The sequence below is a fragment of the Melanotaenia boesemani genome, chromosome 1 (assembly GCF_017639745.1).
Source record: "Melanotaenia boesemani isolate fMelBoe1 chromosome 1, fMelBoe1.pri, whole genome shotgun sequence".
NCBI classification, from domain to species: domain Eukaryota; kingdom Metazoa; phylum Chordata; class Actinopteri; order Atheriniformes; family Melanotaeniidae; genus Melanotaenia; species Melanotaenia boesemani.
In genome coordinates, this window is record NC_055682.1 from 23,402,466 (window position 1) to 23,417,466 (window position 15,001).

Here is a 15,001-nt window from a genome sequence, read left to right on the forward strand (position 1 = left end):
GAACTTTTACTGCGTTCTTCCACTTTTGACTGCAAGCCATCTGACACATGCACATGTTTTGGTTGTGTTTACCCAAAATGCCTTGCATTGAACCCACAATGACCTCTGAGTTGTAGTTCACTTCCTGTATTTGATTCACTTGAAGCTAACAGAGAACTATGATTGTAGGGTAGGGGTGTGCCATCTCAGGTACCTCATGATTAGATTACAACTCAGGGTGCTTTGGTTAGATCATTAAACAGTTAAAACGATTTTCAATTCATCTTTTTTTACCTGTTGAGGGATTGTTTTTTTTTCTCACTCCATGTCTACTTCATACTTTTAAATCCATGCAAGTAACCAAACAAACTTATCTCCACTCGCTTTTATGTGAAACCATAAATAAATCCAACACATATCAAACACATTTTTCATATTATGTTCATATTTTTCCATGGAATCTATGGGGAAAATGTATTAACAACAGGAACAACAACAGAGTGTTCTGTAAGTTTGGCATACGTTGTCAGAATAGCAAACCTTTGGTTAATGCATATGCGTAGCACAGAAAACCCATTGTTGTCCATCTATCAAAACAGTATATATAGCTTTGATAAAGTTGTTTTCCCCACCCCTAGTAATTATTACTGGAAGTAAGTAATAGTTACTAAGTTCAAAAGATATGTCTTCCAGCTATGAACAAATACTCAAAAGAGTATTCTTATAAAATAGTCATTTATGAAGCATGCCTGTTTAAAAAAAAACTGTATTACATTCTTTTCTTTATAATTATCATTAATTCAAATTAACAGTTAACCTCAAGCTATATGTAAAGTTACATTAGCTTAATAGTAATCTGCATTAGCATCATTAAGATAATGAATAAGACTTTCCAACTTCTTCAACATAAGAATGGGAGTGTTGATTTCATCTTATTAGTATTAGGAATGCATTTAAAATTTGTTCAGTATTTCATTAATACATACTGCATATGCTGATATACCAACAGAGAAAAAATACACATTCTTCTATTATGTTAGTTTTGAGCATTTTAAGTTTCCATTAGGTCTCTGTTGTATCATGTCACAACATCAATATCTGCCTCTTAAATACAGAATCAGCTGATCCCCATTTGTCATTTCCTTTCCCAACATCTTACCTAGCTCAGTAGTGAACTGTGGTCCAGTGATATCCTTGTGTCCTAGCTCTCCATCCGCTCTCTCTGAAGGCAGTCTGTGTGACCTTGCTGCTGTCCTGTACACGAGAGGCTCCATCTCTCCATTTGGGAGTCCATTGTAAGGAACCCTTGGTGGGGGAATAAAATGAGGCCCACCTGATGAAGGAACCTTTAATGTCATGGCTTTGCTCATTCTGTCACCTAAAGCATGTTTCCCAGCTCCAACACCCACTTTTGTCTGTTTCTGAGTGGACTCTGGCGCTCCACTTCCAATCCCCAGAACAGATCCTACTCTCATCCCGATAGATGGGCCAAAAGTTCTTTTCTTCTTCCGAGCCTCAGACCGAGCTCTAGAGTTTTCTGTTGTGGAGGGGTGGCCGGTGATGAGTGGCTCCCCACGAATTTTTGGTACCTTGGATCGTTTGTGAGAGTGCCGTCTTAAGCTGTTGAACTGATCGATAAAGTCCTCGCAGTGCAGTAGGTGGTGTTCTGGTTCCCAGGTATCCTCCTTACTTCCATAACCTTTCCACCTTATCAGGTACTCCCACTTACCCTTCTTGTTCCGCCTCTTATCCACGATCCGCTCCACCTGAGGGCCACACATAAAAAGTAAAGCAATTCAGAAATATTTTTAAAAGACCTATGTTTTTTAATTTACAGATTTTCTAGATTTTTTAATCACAAACATCTATCAGACAAATAAACTGTATTGTACACACAGAACAAGACAGTCTACATCAGGGTCCATCATAAGCTGGGATGATTAAATTCATTCTCAGTCTGGCCATACTGGCTAACCTGGTACAATTTTATGAAATGTTCTAAAGTGTACTGTTTATGCAGACTTTACATTGTGGTGAAACACCCCCCTCTTTTGGATTCTTATAACAAGACATAGTAGTGTATAAACGCTTAGTGGTCTGAATTCCCACACAAGGTTGATACCTGCTGCATAGGATATATATATATATATATATATATATATATCTATATATATATATGCAACATCATAATATTACAATACAATATTTGTTTTCCTATCATAGACACATTCACAATATGGCATTCAATGTTTTTGCCCATGCATGGAGTTAAAAGAAAAAAAAAAAAATCTTTTTTGACACATTGCAGGGGTTGTCATATCTTGAAATGTGTACATCGTCAATTTCAAGATAAGAATTACTTCACTGTAGAGGAAAGATAAAGATGAAAAGCGTTTGGAACCCCTGGCTAGCGTTTTGGTAAGTGTTTAACACCAACTGTTGCTTAAAACACTAAATTAAAGCTAAAATTGAGATAGCAAGACATCAATTTACAGAGAAAACAGAATAAAAGCTTTGGTCTATGGTTGTCTATGTCTATGTCTATGTTGTCTGTGATTCTGCATCCAGAATAAAATGGAGGACCGAATGTGTTAGAACAGACGTTTATAATGATGTAGCGGCGTGGCTCTGTGGTGGCTCTCTAGCTGTGGAAAACCAGACCAATTCTTGCATCTGTTTTGAACCAGATTTGGAACGAATGCTAAAGAAAGCAAAATACTGAGGAAAACCTAGAAGGGTTTTAATTTGACTACATGCTTTAAGGAAATAACTCATATGATTAAATATAATAATGTAACTTAAACGGCTAGGTCCTGCTGGTTTAAAATACAGATGAGTATCATTTATCACCTTTCAGGCTAGAAAGACTGTAATATGGACTTTTGGTTACATCACCCTGCCCTACAACAGGTTGCCTTAATTTTATACCTCTCATATTCTCAGCCTTCATGCTGCTCCTTGTTCATTCTGTCACACACTTAATATACTGGAGTTGAGTCCTCAGCCATCACAATTAATTGTTCAAATTAGCAGTTGCTAAATTTGAAACATTTCCATGTTATGATCATCAGTGTAATGCAAAGATATGATGTTTACCTCTCAAACAAACAGGATATTCAACTGTTTGTGCTTAAACCCAAGAGGAGCAGCACGAGGGGCAGTCTCAAACTGAAAGTGATTAAGGTTTGTTCAAAACATTTCTATATTTTTTGCTGTTTTTTTTCTACGGAAAGAAAAAGAAAGGGTCTGAAAACTGGCAAAAACCTAGTTAGCAACAGTTTTGACTGAACTCGATTTTCTCCCATTAATAGTCTAGCTGGTGTGTGCGCAGTGTACATGCACATATAAAGTGTGCCTGGGAGACTATTTAAATAATTTGCATAGTAAAAAGAAAATTGAGTGGGTTGCCAACCTCGCTTAAGTATTAACATTGTGTGGGAATCCTGACCTGTTTAAAAAGTGCTATATTAATAAAGCTTCCTCTGCTTTGCGTCTGACGGGTCACGCCTCCGCGTCAGCCATTAATTTATAATAATGGACACCTCGTCGGGCATTATCCCTTACTTAACTGACCTTCTCTTGGGTAAACACAGATGTCCAATGGTCAAAGAATGCAGCATGTAATGTACTTCTATATGCTGTTCTAAAACATCTCTACCATGTTCGAGATCATAATTCTGAATTAAAACTTTTCTATTATTAATTATATAAAATTAAAAAAAAAAAAACAGCAGATGTGATGACTGAAGTTTAACAGCCAACACTGATGAAGAAGCTCTGATAAAAACTGATAATTTGGCCCCTCTTGTCAGTGCTCCTGTATGGTCCCCCATCAAATCTTTTTTAGACACGCCCCTGCATAGCTGAACTCCTTTCCACAGCTACTTTCTGTTGTCGGCAACATGCTTTAGTCAGCTTCTGTGTTAGAGATGGTCCTGCCAAAAAGGATACTTTGAGGTGAATATGTGAGGGCGTGAACCATGAACCGCTAGTTTCCTCCTTCTCAGCTGAACAATGAACAAACGCAACAAAAGAGAAAAGGTGATCAGCTGATCACCGACAGCCGCAGTAATTCACAGAGTAACGTGAGAGGAGAGGGTGGAAGCAGCTGCTGCACAAATGCGAAGATGACCAGAGATCCTCAAGAGCAGACACGTTGGTACAAAACGCAGGATAAGTAAAAAAAAAAAAAAAAAAAAAAATAAATTGCGGGAAAAGTGCAGAGAAAACAGAGAAAACATCTAAAGAAATGCAGAAACTACTAAAACTGGTTAAAGAACTGTCCAACATATTATTAAACTATACTATAACATTACTTAAATGAAATCAAATTGAAGAAAAACAACAGTAGAACTCAGGGCTATGTTTAATAGTGAAAATAAGAGTGTTTCCACACTCACAATGCGAAGGGAACTGAATGAATATAGATTGAACAGATGTGTAGCCATAAGAAAATCACTAATCAGTGACACTAACTGGAGAAAAAGATTTCAATTTACTAGGGAGCATAAAGATTAGACTCTGGAGCAATTGAAGATGTTCATGTGGTCTAATGAGTTCAGATTTACCCTGTTCCAGAGTAATAGGAGCATCAGGGTAAGAAGAGAGCCAGATGAAGTGATGCACTATCATGCCTAGTGCCTCCTGTACAAGCCTGTGGGGGCAATACCATGATCTGGGGTTGCTCCAGTTTGTCAGGTCCAGGTTCAGCAACATTATGTACCCAAAGAATGAGGTCAGTTGATACATGAATATACTAAATGATCAGGTTATTCCATCAATGGAGTTTTTTCTTTAGATGGAATGGGCACATTCCAAGAGAACGATGCCAGGATTTATTGGACTCAAATTGTGTAAGATTGGTTCAGGGAGCATGAGACATCATTTCCATACATGGATTGGGCATCACAGAGTCCGACCTGAACCCCATTGAGAATCTTTGGGATGTGCTGGAAAAGGCTTTGCACAATGGTCGGACTCTCCCATCATCAATACAAGATCTTGGTAGAAAATAATGCAACACTGGATGGAAATAAATCCTGTGACATTGTAGATGCAAAAAAACAAAAAAAAAAACAAACAAAAAAAACAAAAACTACAGAGTGAGAGACATCGTCTTCTAATCCTATATCTGCTGAGAGTTGCACAATGCACATGCGCAAAGAGGGGGAAAAATATAGAGTGAGACATCGTCTTCTTTTTTTTTATCTCTGCTGAGAGTTGCACATGCGCAACAAAGTCCGCCAGGGGAAAAATATGGTGGCGGACCAGTATGGGATGAGAACACTGCCATAATCTGAAACTGAAAGAAAACGTTTTGAAACTTTGAAAGTCAGTGTTTGAAAATTTAAGACCTGAAATAAAGTTTTGCAAGTCTGAAAATAAGTTTTGAAACCTTGAAAAGTATTTTGAAAGTCTGAAAAAAAAGTTTGAATCTCTGCAAGCATAATTTTGTACTTGAATTTTTATTTTTCATAAGTGCAACATGCATATTACAGAGTTTCAGCCTCACATTTTCAGAGATTCAAACCTCTTGTTGCAACCTTACAGATTTCAAGTCTACATTTTCAGAGTTTCAAATATGGCATTGTTCTCCCACCACATTAGTTTGCAAAAAACTTTTGAAACCTTGTAATATGAGATCTGAAAACTGCTGTGTGCATCTTCGCAAAAAAGTTTTGAAACCTTGAAACCTGAGTTTTGAAATGTTAAAATCTTCTCCAAACATCATTTTGTAAGGATTAAATTTTACTTTGAAATCTGGGCGGATGAACTTTTCGGAGTTTCGTCTGCACCGCTGCGAGTTGCGATGAGGTGATTTATGGCAGTGTTCTCTCGCTGCTTTGATTTGAAACTCTGAAACCCACACTCTGAAAAACTAGAAAAAAAAAAAAAGAAAAAAAAAAACGGCTCCGGGGGAGGGACACTCGCCTCTTCTAACTAATCGTTTCCCTTGTAATGTATTAGTCCAATCACATGTAAGAACGCACAGTTCTTGTCACCGTTGCCGGGCGCTGAGACGAAGCTCAAATCGTGGCACGGCAACTACCGGTTGTGGCCGCGACTTGTCACGGACTGCCAGGGCCTGCCGAAGCGGATGGCCCGACTCTCCATAGCCTAACGTTTATAACCGTAAACAAATGTCTTTAGGCACAGAAATGTTGGTGGATGTAAGCTGCTTCAACCGTGCTGCGGCAGCTCTTTGGAGCACCAGGGAACGGGGGAAGTGCCTGCAACCTGCACCAGGCATGATCCAGATGGTAAGTATAATGAGAGGATTAATGTGATTTTATGTACAGCCACGACTTGTATTTGGATTGTAAACGTATATAGTCCTTGTTGCATAAAAGTTACTAATACCCTACTGTTAGACCGTGCTGTATGTCAGTTGTTCGAACGACACTAACAAAAACTAAACAAAAATATTTTCGTCAACTCACATTTTTCACCGGACGAAAACTAGACTAGACTTGTATAAAACACCCATTAATGAACAATAACTGGGACTAAATCAGAATGCATTTTCGTGAACTAATAAAAACGAGACGAAAATGTAGTTCACTAAATAAAAACTGGAATAAAATGTATGGAAATTTTAGTTAACGAACAAAGACGAGACGAAAATTATATTATTATATCATATGACTTTGTCAAATCCTGTCTCCTCCGCCTCCTCCTCGGGTCTTTGGCCACTCACACACGCCCCTCGTCAAACATGCAGCAGGCACGTTTACACACATGGGTCAGTCAGGAGGTGGAGTCACGGTGAAAAGTTAAAAATAAAACATTAATTGCTTTGCACGGAGCTACAGAGAAAGAGAAGACGTGATATATGCACCAATTCTCGCTAGATTGAAGGGAAAAAAAGAAGAAGGAAAAAAAGGCACAAGGTAGCAGGAAAAACACAAACATGAAGCGACACATCGCAGTTCAGCACAAAGACATCGTGGTAAGTTAACAAAACGTTTGGTGGTGGTTGTTTAATGTAACATTAAACCAACGGCTGTCATTTTCCAACAAGAACATTAAACCGACCACAAACCGCTGGCTAACTTACTAGCTTTGTAGCCTGTAGCGATAGTAGCCACTTGTTGGTAGAATTATGTGTTAAGTTGAATTTTTGCTAACTTAGACTCGTTATACTGGTCAGGTAACTATGTTTTCAGTTGGACTGCAAGTTTAATTAAAGCAGACTAGATTAGAAGTATGAGCTAATCTAGGAGCTGCAAGCGAACTATAGTGAACACAAAACACTTCAGAGCTACACATGGATGCAAACTAAAACGTACTAAAACAAATCATCTAAATAAAATAATATGCCACACTTCAAAACATCTTTAACCTGTATTTTCATACATGAAATTGTCTAAATGTGGTATAAAAAAAAGTTAAATTGTGTTTTGAATGTCTGGGGTCGCTAGTTTTCTGATATGAAAATGGGGTTCCAAGCTAAAAAAAAAAACAAAATGCTGTTCTGTTTGTCTTCAGGTTACTATCACAAGGACGTTTGATTTGAATTGGCATCAATATTAATATAAATAAATGCATATAAACATAAAAATGCCTGTAATAATTTCTACATAAAATAGGATTGTTATATTTTAAGTATGAGTTTTAAATGTTAAATGTAGTTTAACAATGTTAAACTACATTTAACAATGTTCTACTAACTACTAACAATGTTCAGTATTATCTGCTGACAAAATTAAAAGGGTAAAATGTTTGTCCTGACAAACTAGACTAAAATTGACATTTGTTGACTAAGACTAGACAAATAAAGTTATGTTTTCTTTTACTAAAAGACTAAAATGCTCAACTTATAGTCAACTAAAACTTGACTAAATAAAAATTAGATGAGGTTGATTAAATGTGATAAAAACTAATAAGCGCTATTGAAACTGGACTAAAACTGAGACAAAATTTTAAAATGTCTGATAAAATTAACACTAGCCACGACGGTGCTTACAGTTGTTCAGACAATATAAAACTTTATACACAACTAAACATTAGTCAAATACAGGATTTGCAAAGAAATCTGGAGAAAGGCTGCGTTCTTTCCAACAGACTTTATCTGTGGAAACATGCAGGATTGGATCTGACCCTTCGGAAACATTACAGAGAAAATTATATATTTTTATTTTTTATTTTTGCATTATTTAGTGATGTTTGTAGTATGCATTGTTGTTTTGGGCAGAAAGAAGTGACATAATGACATACCCTATTGACATATTACAAATATATAGAGGACTAAGAGGGGAAAAAGAGGTAGATGGAAAAACATGCTCTTTCAGGTACATATATGTCAGTGAGATTGCTGTTATATTACCAATCTCCTCTATCAACATATACTGATTTTATTTGTCTTTGCTTGACTTAGCAGCATCCAGCGACTGGACAAAACGCCGTCATCGCCGGCTTCTGTTGCTGAGAAGCAGCAATTCATCACAGAGGTCGTTCTGCCTGAGGTGAGCTACTGAAGATATGCACCAACATTAATATATAGAATCCAGCTGACTGTAAATATGAGCATTTTAAAATATTAACAGTTGTTTTATTATGGCTATTGTTCTTTATGTGATTTTAGGTTATGATTCTGTGGTTGAAAAAAAGGCCACATTTCAGGTGTGAAGCAGAATGTGTGCTCCTGGAAAGTGCATCCAAGCATAGTGAAAGGTACAGGACAGTGATTTTGTTGTAGCTATGGTCTCCTTCACACCAATATGTTGCTCAATGTGAGTATTAATCTTTTTATTCATTGATTTTTTGCAGCCCTGCAGATAAGACTCCAGTTGAAGACACAGAAACTGAACAGGTGAGACATTTTTAACCTCCATACCTTGACGGATGCTGCTCACTAAATATTTTAACTGATGCCCAAACTCAATTTTATAGGTAAACTACTTTCTGGTGTTTCATATAGAAAAAAAAAACACAAGATATGTAGGAATGTCATTTAGGTCACCTGGTTGAGCAGCTGCACCTTGTAAAGGTGCTAATGTGGCCAAGGTTCAAATCCCTTCTAGGACACCTTGTTGTACGTCACCTCTCACACTGACCAACCTTCCTCTCTACCTACCTGCCTACCTACCTCTCTACCTACCTACCTACTGTATATTAAAGGCCACAAAGATATTAAATATGAAATGTTGAAAAATCCATCTTTGTCCATCTTAATTAATATGAAAACTAACTTAAAAATGTGTGCCCTTTCGCAGGAAAGGATTTTACTACGTGACATCATGGCTGCAGCTGATCGGTGCCGAACTTTAAGCTTCAGTGGAAGTTGTGTTTCCAGCTGTCTTAATGAGCAAAGATGAACAAAATGAGACACGAAGGCTTTGCAAAGTTGGGATGAGGAACTTGATGAGAGTTCTCCAGCAGATCTCTGAACTTTTATTTTTGAAAGAAAGCAGGACTATGAGATGTTCTGCGTTGAAATCATTGCCAAAAAAACTACAAAGTTTTTGCCAGATGTGAAGATGATTAAGATTGTTCAATGATCATAATAAAACACAGCATCTGGCAAACTGGCCAACTCCAGTGGAGATTACCTACAGACTCTGTCCTTTTTCTTTATAAAAATATTATTAAAGACAGCACTCTTTCAAAATGCTGTATCATCTTTCTTTTATTTGTCCAGAATTACCATAAAGGAGGCCACAGTCAACAAATCAACTTTTAGTTAAACAGCAACACCTACAAAGACACAAAACATTAAACGTTTTAGTTTGTAAAGTACAAGTGTTAAAACTAATAAAAAAAACTAACAGGTTAAGTGTTTTCTTTAAATAAAATGTTTGTTATGAATTAACTACAGGTTACATTTTTTTACTTTAGCTGGGACAATTACAACCACATAGAACAAACTATCAGAAAGGGTTTGGACACCCCAAAACAATGTGTTATGATTTCAGCTGTACCGATACAAGGACTTGCTTGTGGGTGCAGTATCTGTTGCAGCAGCTGTAAACAGGCAGACCTGGTGCCAAGCAGCACTTTTGTGGGGTCGTTGTAGGCAGCGGCAACTGGTTGGCAAACTGTGATGGGCTGGGGGAATAAAAATGTTAATTTTATTCAGCGTAGTACAGAAGAGATTTGAGTAGCTAAAACTACAGCATAGTTTATATGATTGGGAGCAAGAAAACCCAAAACAAAAGAAAAAATGAGAGGACTAATTAAAGGTTAAGTGATTAATTATTACACTAGCAATAATTGGATGATAAAAAATATTCTTTATTTAATCTTATCAACACCAGTTTCCACAAACAAAACCAGCTGTATGCTGGCTGTGCAGCTCATGGCAACAATGGCAGCTGATTCAGATTATATTTTATATTATTTTCCATGAAGTTTCCGATTCTTCTTAGATTAAAAGAATGCAATTAATTTGTCAACACTGCGTGTTTATTAACTCACTTTGTCAAATTCTCCAAATACTGTACTTGATCCATTCCGTTTCTTTCAGTAATACTCCGAATATGATGTTATATTGGCACAAGTTTGATGTTCGTGAGGTGCGCGTACACGTGACTTGGAAGTCATGGTGCTCTCACGAAAATAAGGCTCCTCAAACTGTTTGTAAGTGACCACTGACATACAGCATGGTGTCTTTATTAGTGGGGTTTTATTCTCGTATTCTGTACATAAAATCACATTAATCCTCTCATTATGCAGGTTGCAGGCACGTCCCCCGTTCCCTGGTGCTCCAAAGAGCTGCCGCAGCACGGTTGAAGCAGCTTACATCCACCAACATTTCTGTGCCTAAAGACATTTGTTTACGGTTATAAACGTTAGGCTATGGAGAGTCGGGCCATCCGCTTCGGCAGGCCCTGGCAGTCCGTGACAAGTCGCGGCCACAACCGGTAGTTGCCGTGCCACGATTTGAGCTTCGTCTCAGCGCCCGGCAACGGTGACAAGAACTGTGCGTTCTTACATGTGATTGGACTAATACATTACAAGGGAAACGATTAGTTAGAAGAGGCGAGTGTCCCTCCCCCGGAGCCGTTTTTTTTTTCTTTTTTTTTTTTTCTAGTTTTTCAGAGTGTGGGTTTCAGAGTTTCAAATCAAAGCAGCGAGAGAACACTGCCATAAATCACCTCATCGCAACTCGCAGCGGTGCAGACGAAACTCCGAAAAGTTCATCCGCCCAGATTTCAAAGTAAAATTTAATCCTTACAAAATGATGTTTGGAGAAGATTTTAACATTTCAAAACTCAGGTTTCAAGGTTTCAAAACTTTTTTGCGAAGATGCACACAGCAGTTTTCAGATCTCATATTACAAGGTTTCAAAAGTTTTTTGCAAACTAATGTGGTGGGAGAACAATGCCATATTTGAAACTCTGAAAATGTAGACTTGAAATCTGTAAGGTTGCAACAAGAGGTTTGAATCTCTGAAAATGTGAGGCTGAAACTCTGTAATATGCATGTTGCACTTATGAAAAATAAAAATTCAAGTACAAAATTATGCTTGCAGAGATTCAAACTTTTTTTTCAGACTTTCAAAATACTTTTCAAGGTTTCAAAACTTATTTTCAGACTTGCAAAACTTTATTTCAGGTCTTAAATTTTCAAACACTGACTTTCAAAGTTTCAAAACGTTTTCTTTCAGTTTCAGATTATGGCAGTGTTCTCATCCCATAGACCAGGGAGGAAAACCACGGCGGAGAACGTTAAAAGTCTGGGATAACTTCACGTTAAACTTACAAAATAAATTAAATACATGTGAGATTTGTAAAGCGGACCTTGTGTACCACGGAAGTACGTCTGCAATGCTCGAACATAAGAGGAGGCACGTCGGACTTACTTAACAACCTCATGCAAGATTTCAAAGCTGAAAGTGAAATAAGATCCATATATAATAATCATCGACTAGTTGTTTTAATAGTCGGTGACTAATCGACCATCAGAATAGTCATTAGTTGCAGCCCTACTACTAACTTTGTGAGAGAAAAATCACTGATAGAAGTCTTTACCAAATGAGGCTATATATCATCGCTTCGCAATTCAAGTTGATTGCTTTCAACTTGATTTGCAAAGGCGATGATTAGACTCAAGGTGACAAGATATACATATTTCATAACTTGATAAAAAAAGGGCACCCTTTAATAATAAAGGGACCCTTTGCACTTGTACTTTGATAGCAATTTTTAAACCTTTGCTTAGGTTTCTTCAAAGGACTTTACAAATTAACAATCTGACTTAATTATAAAATAGCTTTTGGAAGAAAAACAATGATTTGAGGTGTAATAATTCAGTTCATTAATAAGAAAAAGAGACACCAGAGGAAAGTCATGCTACAGTGAAGACAAACAGAAAACGTGATCACAAAATATACCCATGCTTTGTGGACGAATGCTCCGTTTAGCTTAGTGCCTGTTCAGTCATTTCTTTTCTAAATCATTAATTGGTGAAATTAGTATAGTTGTAGAAATAAGTTTACATAGCCATTTTTAATTAGCTCTAGCAAGGTGCATTTGTTATGTGTTTATTAACCAAGTGATTGGTGTTAACTAATTGTCTATATAATGCCTCCACATAGCTATCTCTGCCTGGCTGCAAACTAAACTGGTAAAATTATTATTTTTTAAAGATTATTCAGATATTAAGTAACTTGAGAGTTCTTGATACACCACTCAATATGACAAAATGTTCTGTTCAAAATGGGGATATGTTTTAAGCATGACTGGAGGTGGTTGCACAGCCATCAATCACAACTGGAAACAAAATCCACCCATCAAAACATATAAATCTGTCAAACTCTAATCCAGGTTAAACTTTATCAAAACCTATTCAAACATGATGTCAGGGCAAAATGTGGTTTTCACTTACTTTTTTGCAAAGTGAAAAAAACAAAAGAAAACACTGAAATTAAGCTATTTTTGTTTGTTTTAAAAATCTAACACTGGATAAATGGTAAATACACTACACTTATTATACATTTCTAGTCATGCTGACCACTTAAAGAGCTTCTACACTACATGCCACTTCCACTCATTCTCATACAGCACTTCTATTGTTATATACTAAATGCTTTTTTTTCTATCATTAGCATTCCGATAGACACATCGGGATGAAATGTGGGGTTCAGTGTCTTGTCCAAAGACACTTCAGCATGTAGTCAGGGGAAGCCTGGAATAGATCCACCAACTTTCTGGGTGGATAGACTCCTGCTTTTTCTCCTGAGCTCCAGCCGCCCAATTGTGGATCAATATAGTGTTGGTGAATATTTTAAAGCATATCCCAACTTGTCAAGGTTATGTCTTTCTCACCTCCTGACAGTGATCACAGCCTATTGCAGGGAGTTTTTCTGAGTCAGCATAAAAGACTTTTTTCTCTCTTTTCATTGCAAATCTTAACAACCAGGAGACTCATGGAAATATTTTTCTGAACAAAGAAAATTTTCTAAACCGTAAGATAAAACTACTTGATATCAGTGAAAAAAGGCATAACCTGTCTCTCTGTGCTGAGAGAATAAAAATTTGTATCCAAAACACCAACCTGCAAAAGACAAAGATCTGCCATTAGATGTTAAGTTTATGTTTTGTTTTGGGCCATGCACCTATGACATCAACAGAAAAGGAGCTAATGCACTAGTCAGAACAAAACGTAGCCTATTATCTTGTGCTACCATATCAAGAATTTTTAACATTTTTCTTATTATTGTTGTGACCAAAAATGCCTGATTTTGCAGCAAAACTGTGAAAAGCTGTGACTAAAGTTTCGCTGGTTTGGATATTTCACTTTTGAGGGAAATTTATAAAAAATGTAAGTTCACGCAACACTGATATATTGTGAATATTTGGCATTTAAGAAAAATGCAAAAGTTATAATTCAAACTATTTATTAAAAGAAAAGCTATAAATAGTGGTGAAAAATGTGAAATGTGTCAATAAAGTGTGTTGTGCTAATGCTGGAGGAATGCTCAATTTTGCATCCAGTCTGCTTCATGAAATTTAAAGAACCAATGGTACTTTCAGAAATCAGAATTTTTTCATACAATCTATTGTTCCAATTACATCACTTATCAGTTGTTATCAATACCAATGTCATGTGGCAACAGAGAACTACAGGCCTGACCCAGATGCAAACCCAAACTGCATTGCTGTCTTATAAATTTGTTATGCAGTATGGATGCTGACTGATTTCTGTGGTGTAGCAGTTTTTGTTGATGGTAGACACGAATACCCTTTACTCCAATCTTCACATAAAAAAGAGAAAGTTGAAGTAAGACTGAAGGCAGATGCTTGTGTCAGATTTAGACAGAATGGATTTGGCTATGCCACTCATGGAAAATGTTTGAAGGTTTCATCAGAGGTGTCACTATAGTTGTGGTAATTACTTCTCATCATGTTCTCAGATGTGCTGCACATATTAACAAGAGCCAACAGCTTTTAATGGGTGAGCTACAGGAGTGTCAGAGGAAAATAACCCAGATGATTAGACGGCTTATGGTTCTAAATAATGTCACACTTAACAATTCAGAGAGAGGGGGAAAGAAACTGGGAAAAAAAGAGAGGAGTGAAAGACTGAGCATGGTAATATGTGTAGTCACACCACAGGGGTTCAAAAGCTTGTGATGCGCTCTTGATATGGCTTGGCAGAGGTCTGCACTCTCTGAGTGCTTCTAGTTAGATTTTGTTTCAGTAGTCTGAGATGAGGGAATAACTATTACATGATTCTACTGAAACACCCTACATTTATGATATAAGTAGCATGAACCTAAGCTATTGAAACTCTAGAAGAACTCAGAGAGCGCAGACCTCCGCGATGCCATTGTTTCTTTTATTTTTTATTTTTTTTACCACTTATTGTGGGCATTGTTTTTGAGTTAGAAGCAGGCAAAATGATCCCCATCTCCTCATAGTAAAGAATCCTTTAAAACATTTCTGGAACTAGACAGTGATCCGGATCACCCTCAAAATCTAATCACTTCTTCTTTATTCCATTTCTGAGATTTCCTGTAAATTTCATCAAACTCCCTCCATCTAGCAAGATAGCAAAATGCTGCCACAACCACAGGTGT

The 15,001-nt window shown here is 37.1% G+C and overlaps 1 protein-coding gene and 1 long non-coding RNA gene across 5 annotated transcripts in view; one reads left to right on the forward strand and one right to left on the reverse strand.

Moving 5' to 3' along the window:
- Nucleotides 1-15,001, reverse strand: part of LOC121638749 (chromodomain Y-like protein 2) — a 62,449-nt gene that overhangs the window by 27,862 nt on the left and 19,586 nt on the right. Inside the window, exon 2 of the mRNA XM_041983708.1 lies at nucleotides 1,139-1,745. Coding sequence (XP_041839642.1) covers nucleotides 1,139-1,745 — 607 coding nt within the window. The remainder of the gene's footprint in view (nucleotides 1-1,138; nucleotides 1,746-15,001) is intronic.
- LOC121638785 lies at nucleotides 2,364-9,535 on the forward strand. 4 transcript variants are annotated; one of them, XR_006010076.1, is made up of 7 exons: nucleotides 2,364-2,397; nucleotides 3,091-3,162; nucleotides 6,130-6,239; nucleotides 8,357-8,444; nucleotides 8,564-8,652; nucleotides 8,749-8,791; nucleotides 9,195-9,535. It is a non-coding gene; the product is annotated as an uncharacterized LOC121638785 (long non-coding RNA). The 4 variants fall into 4 exon arrangements; XR_006010077.1 differs by having other exon boundaries at nucleotides 8,360-8,444; XR_006010074.1 differs by lacking the exons at nucleotides 2,364-2,397; nucleotides 3,091-3,162 and having other exon boundaries at nucleotides 5,342-6,239.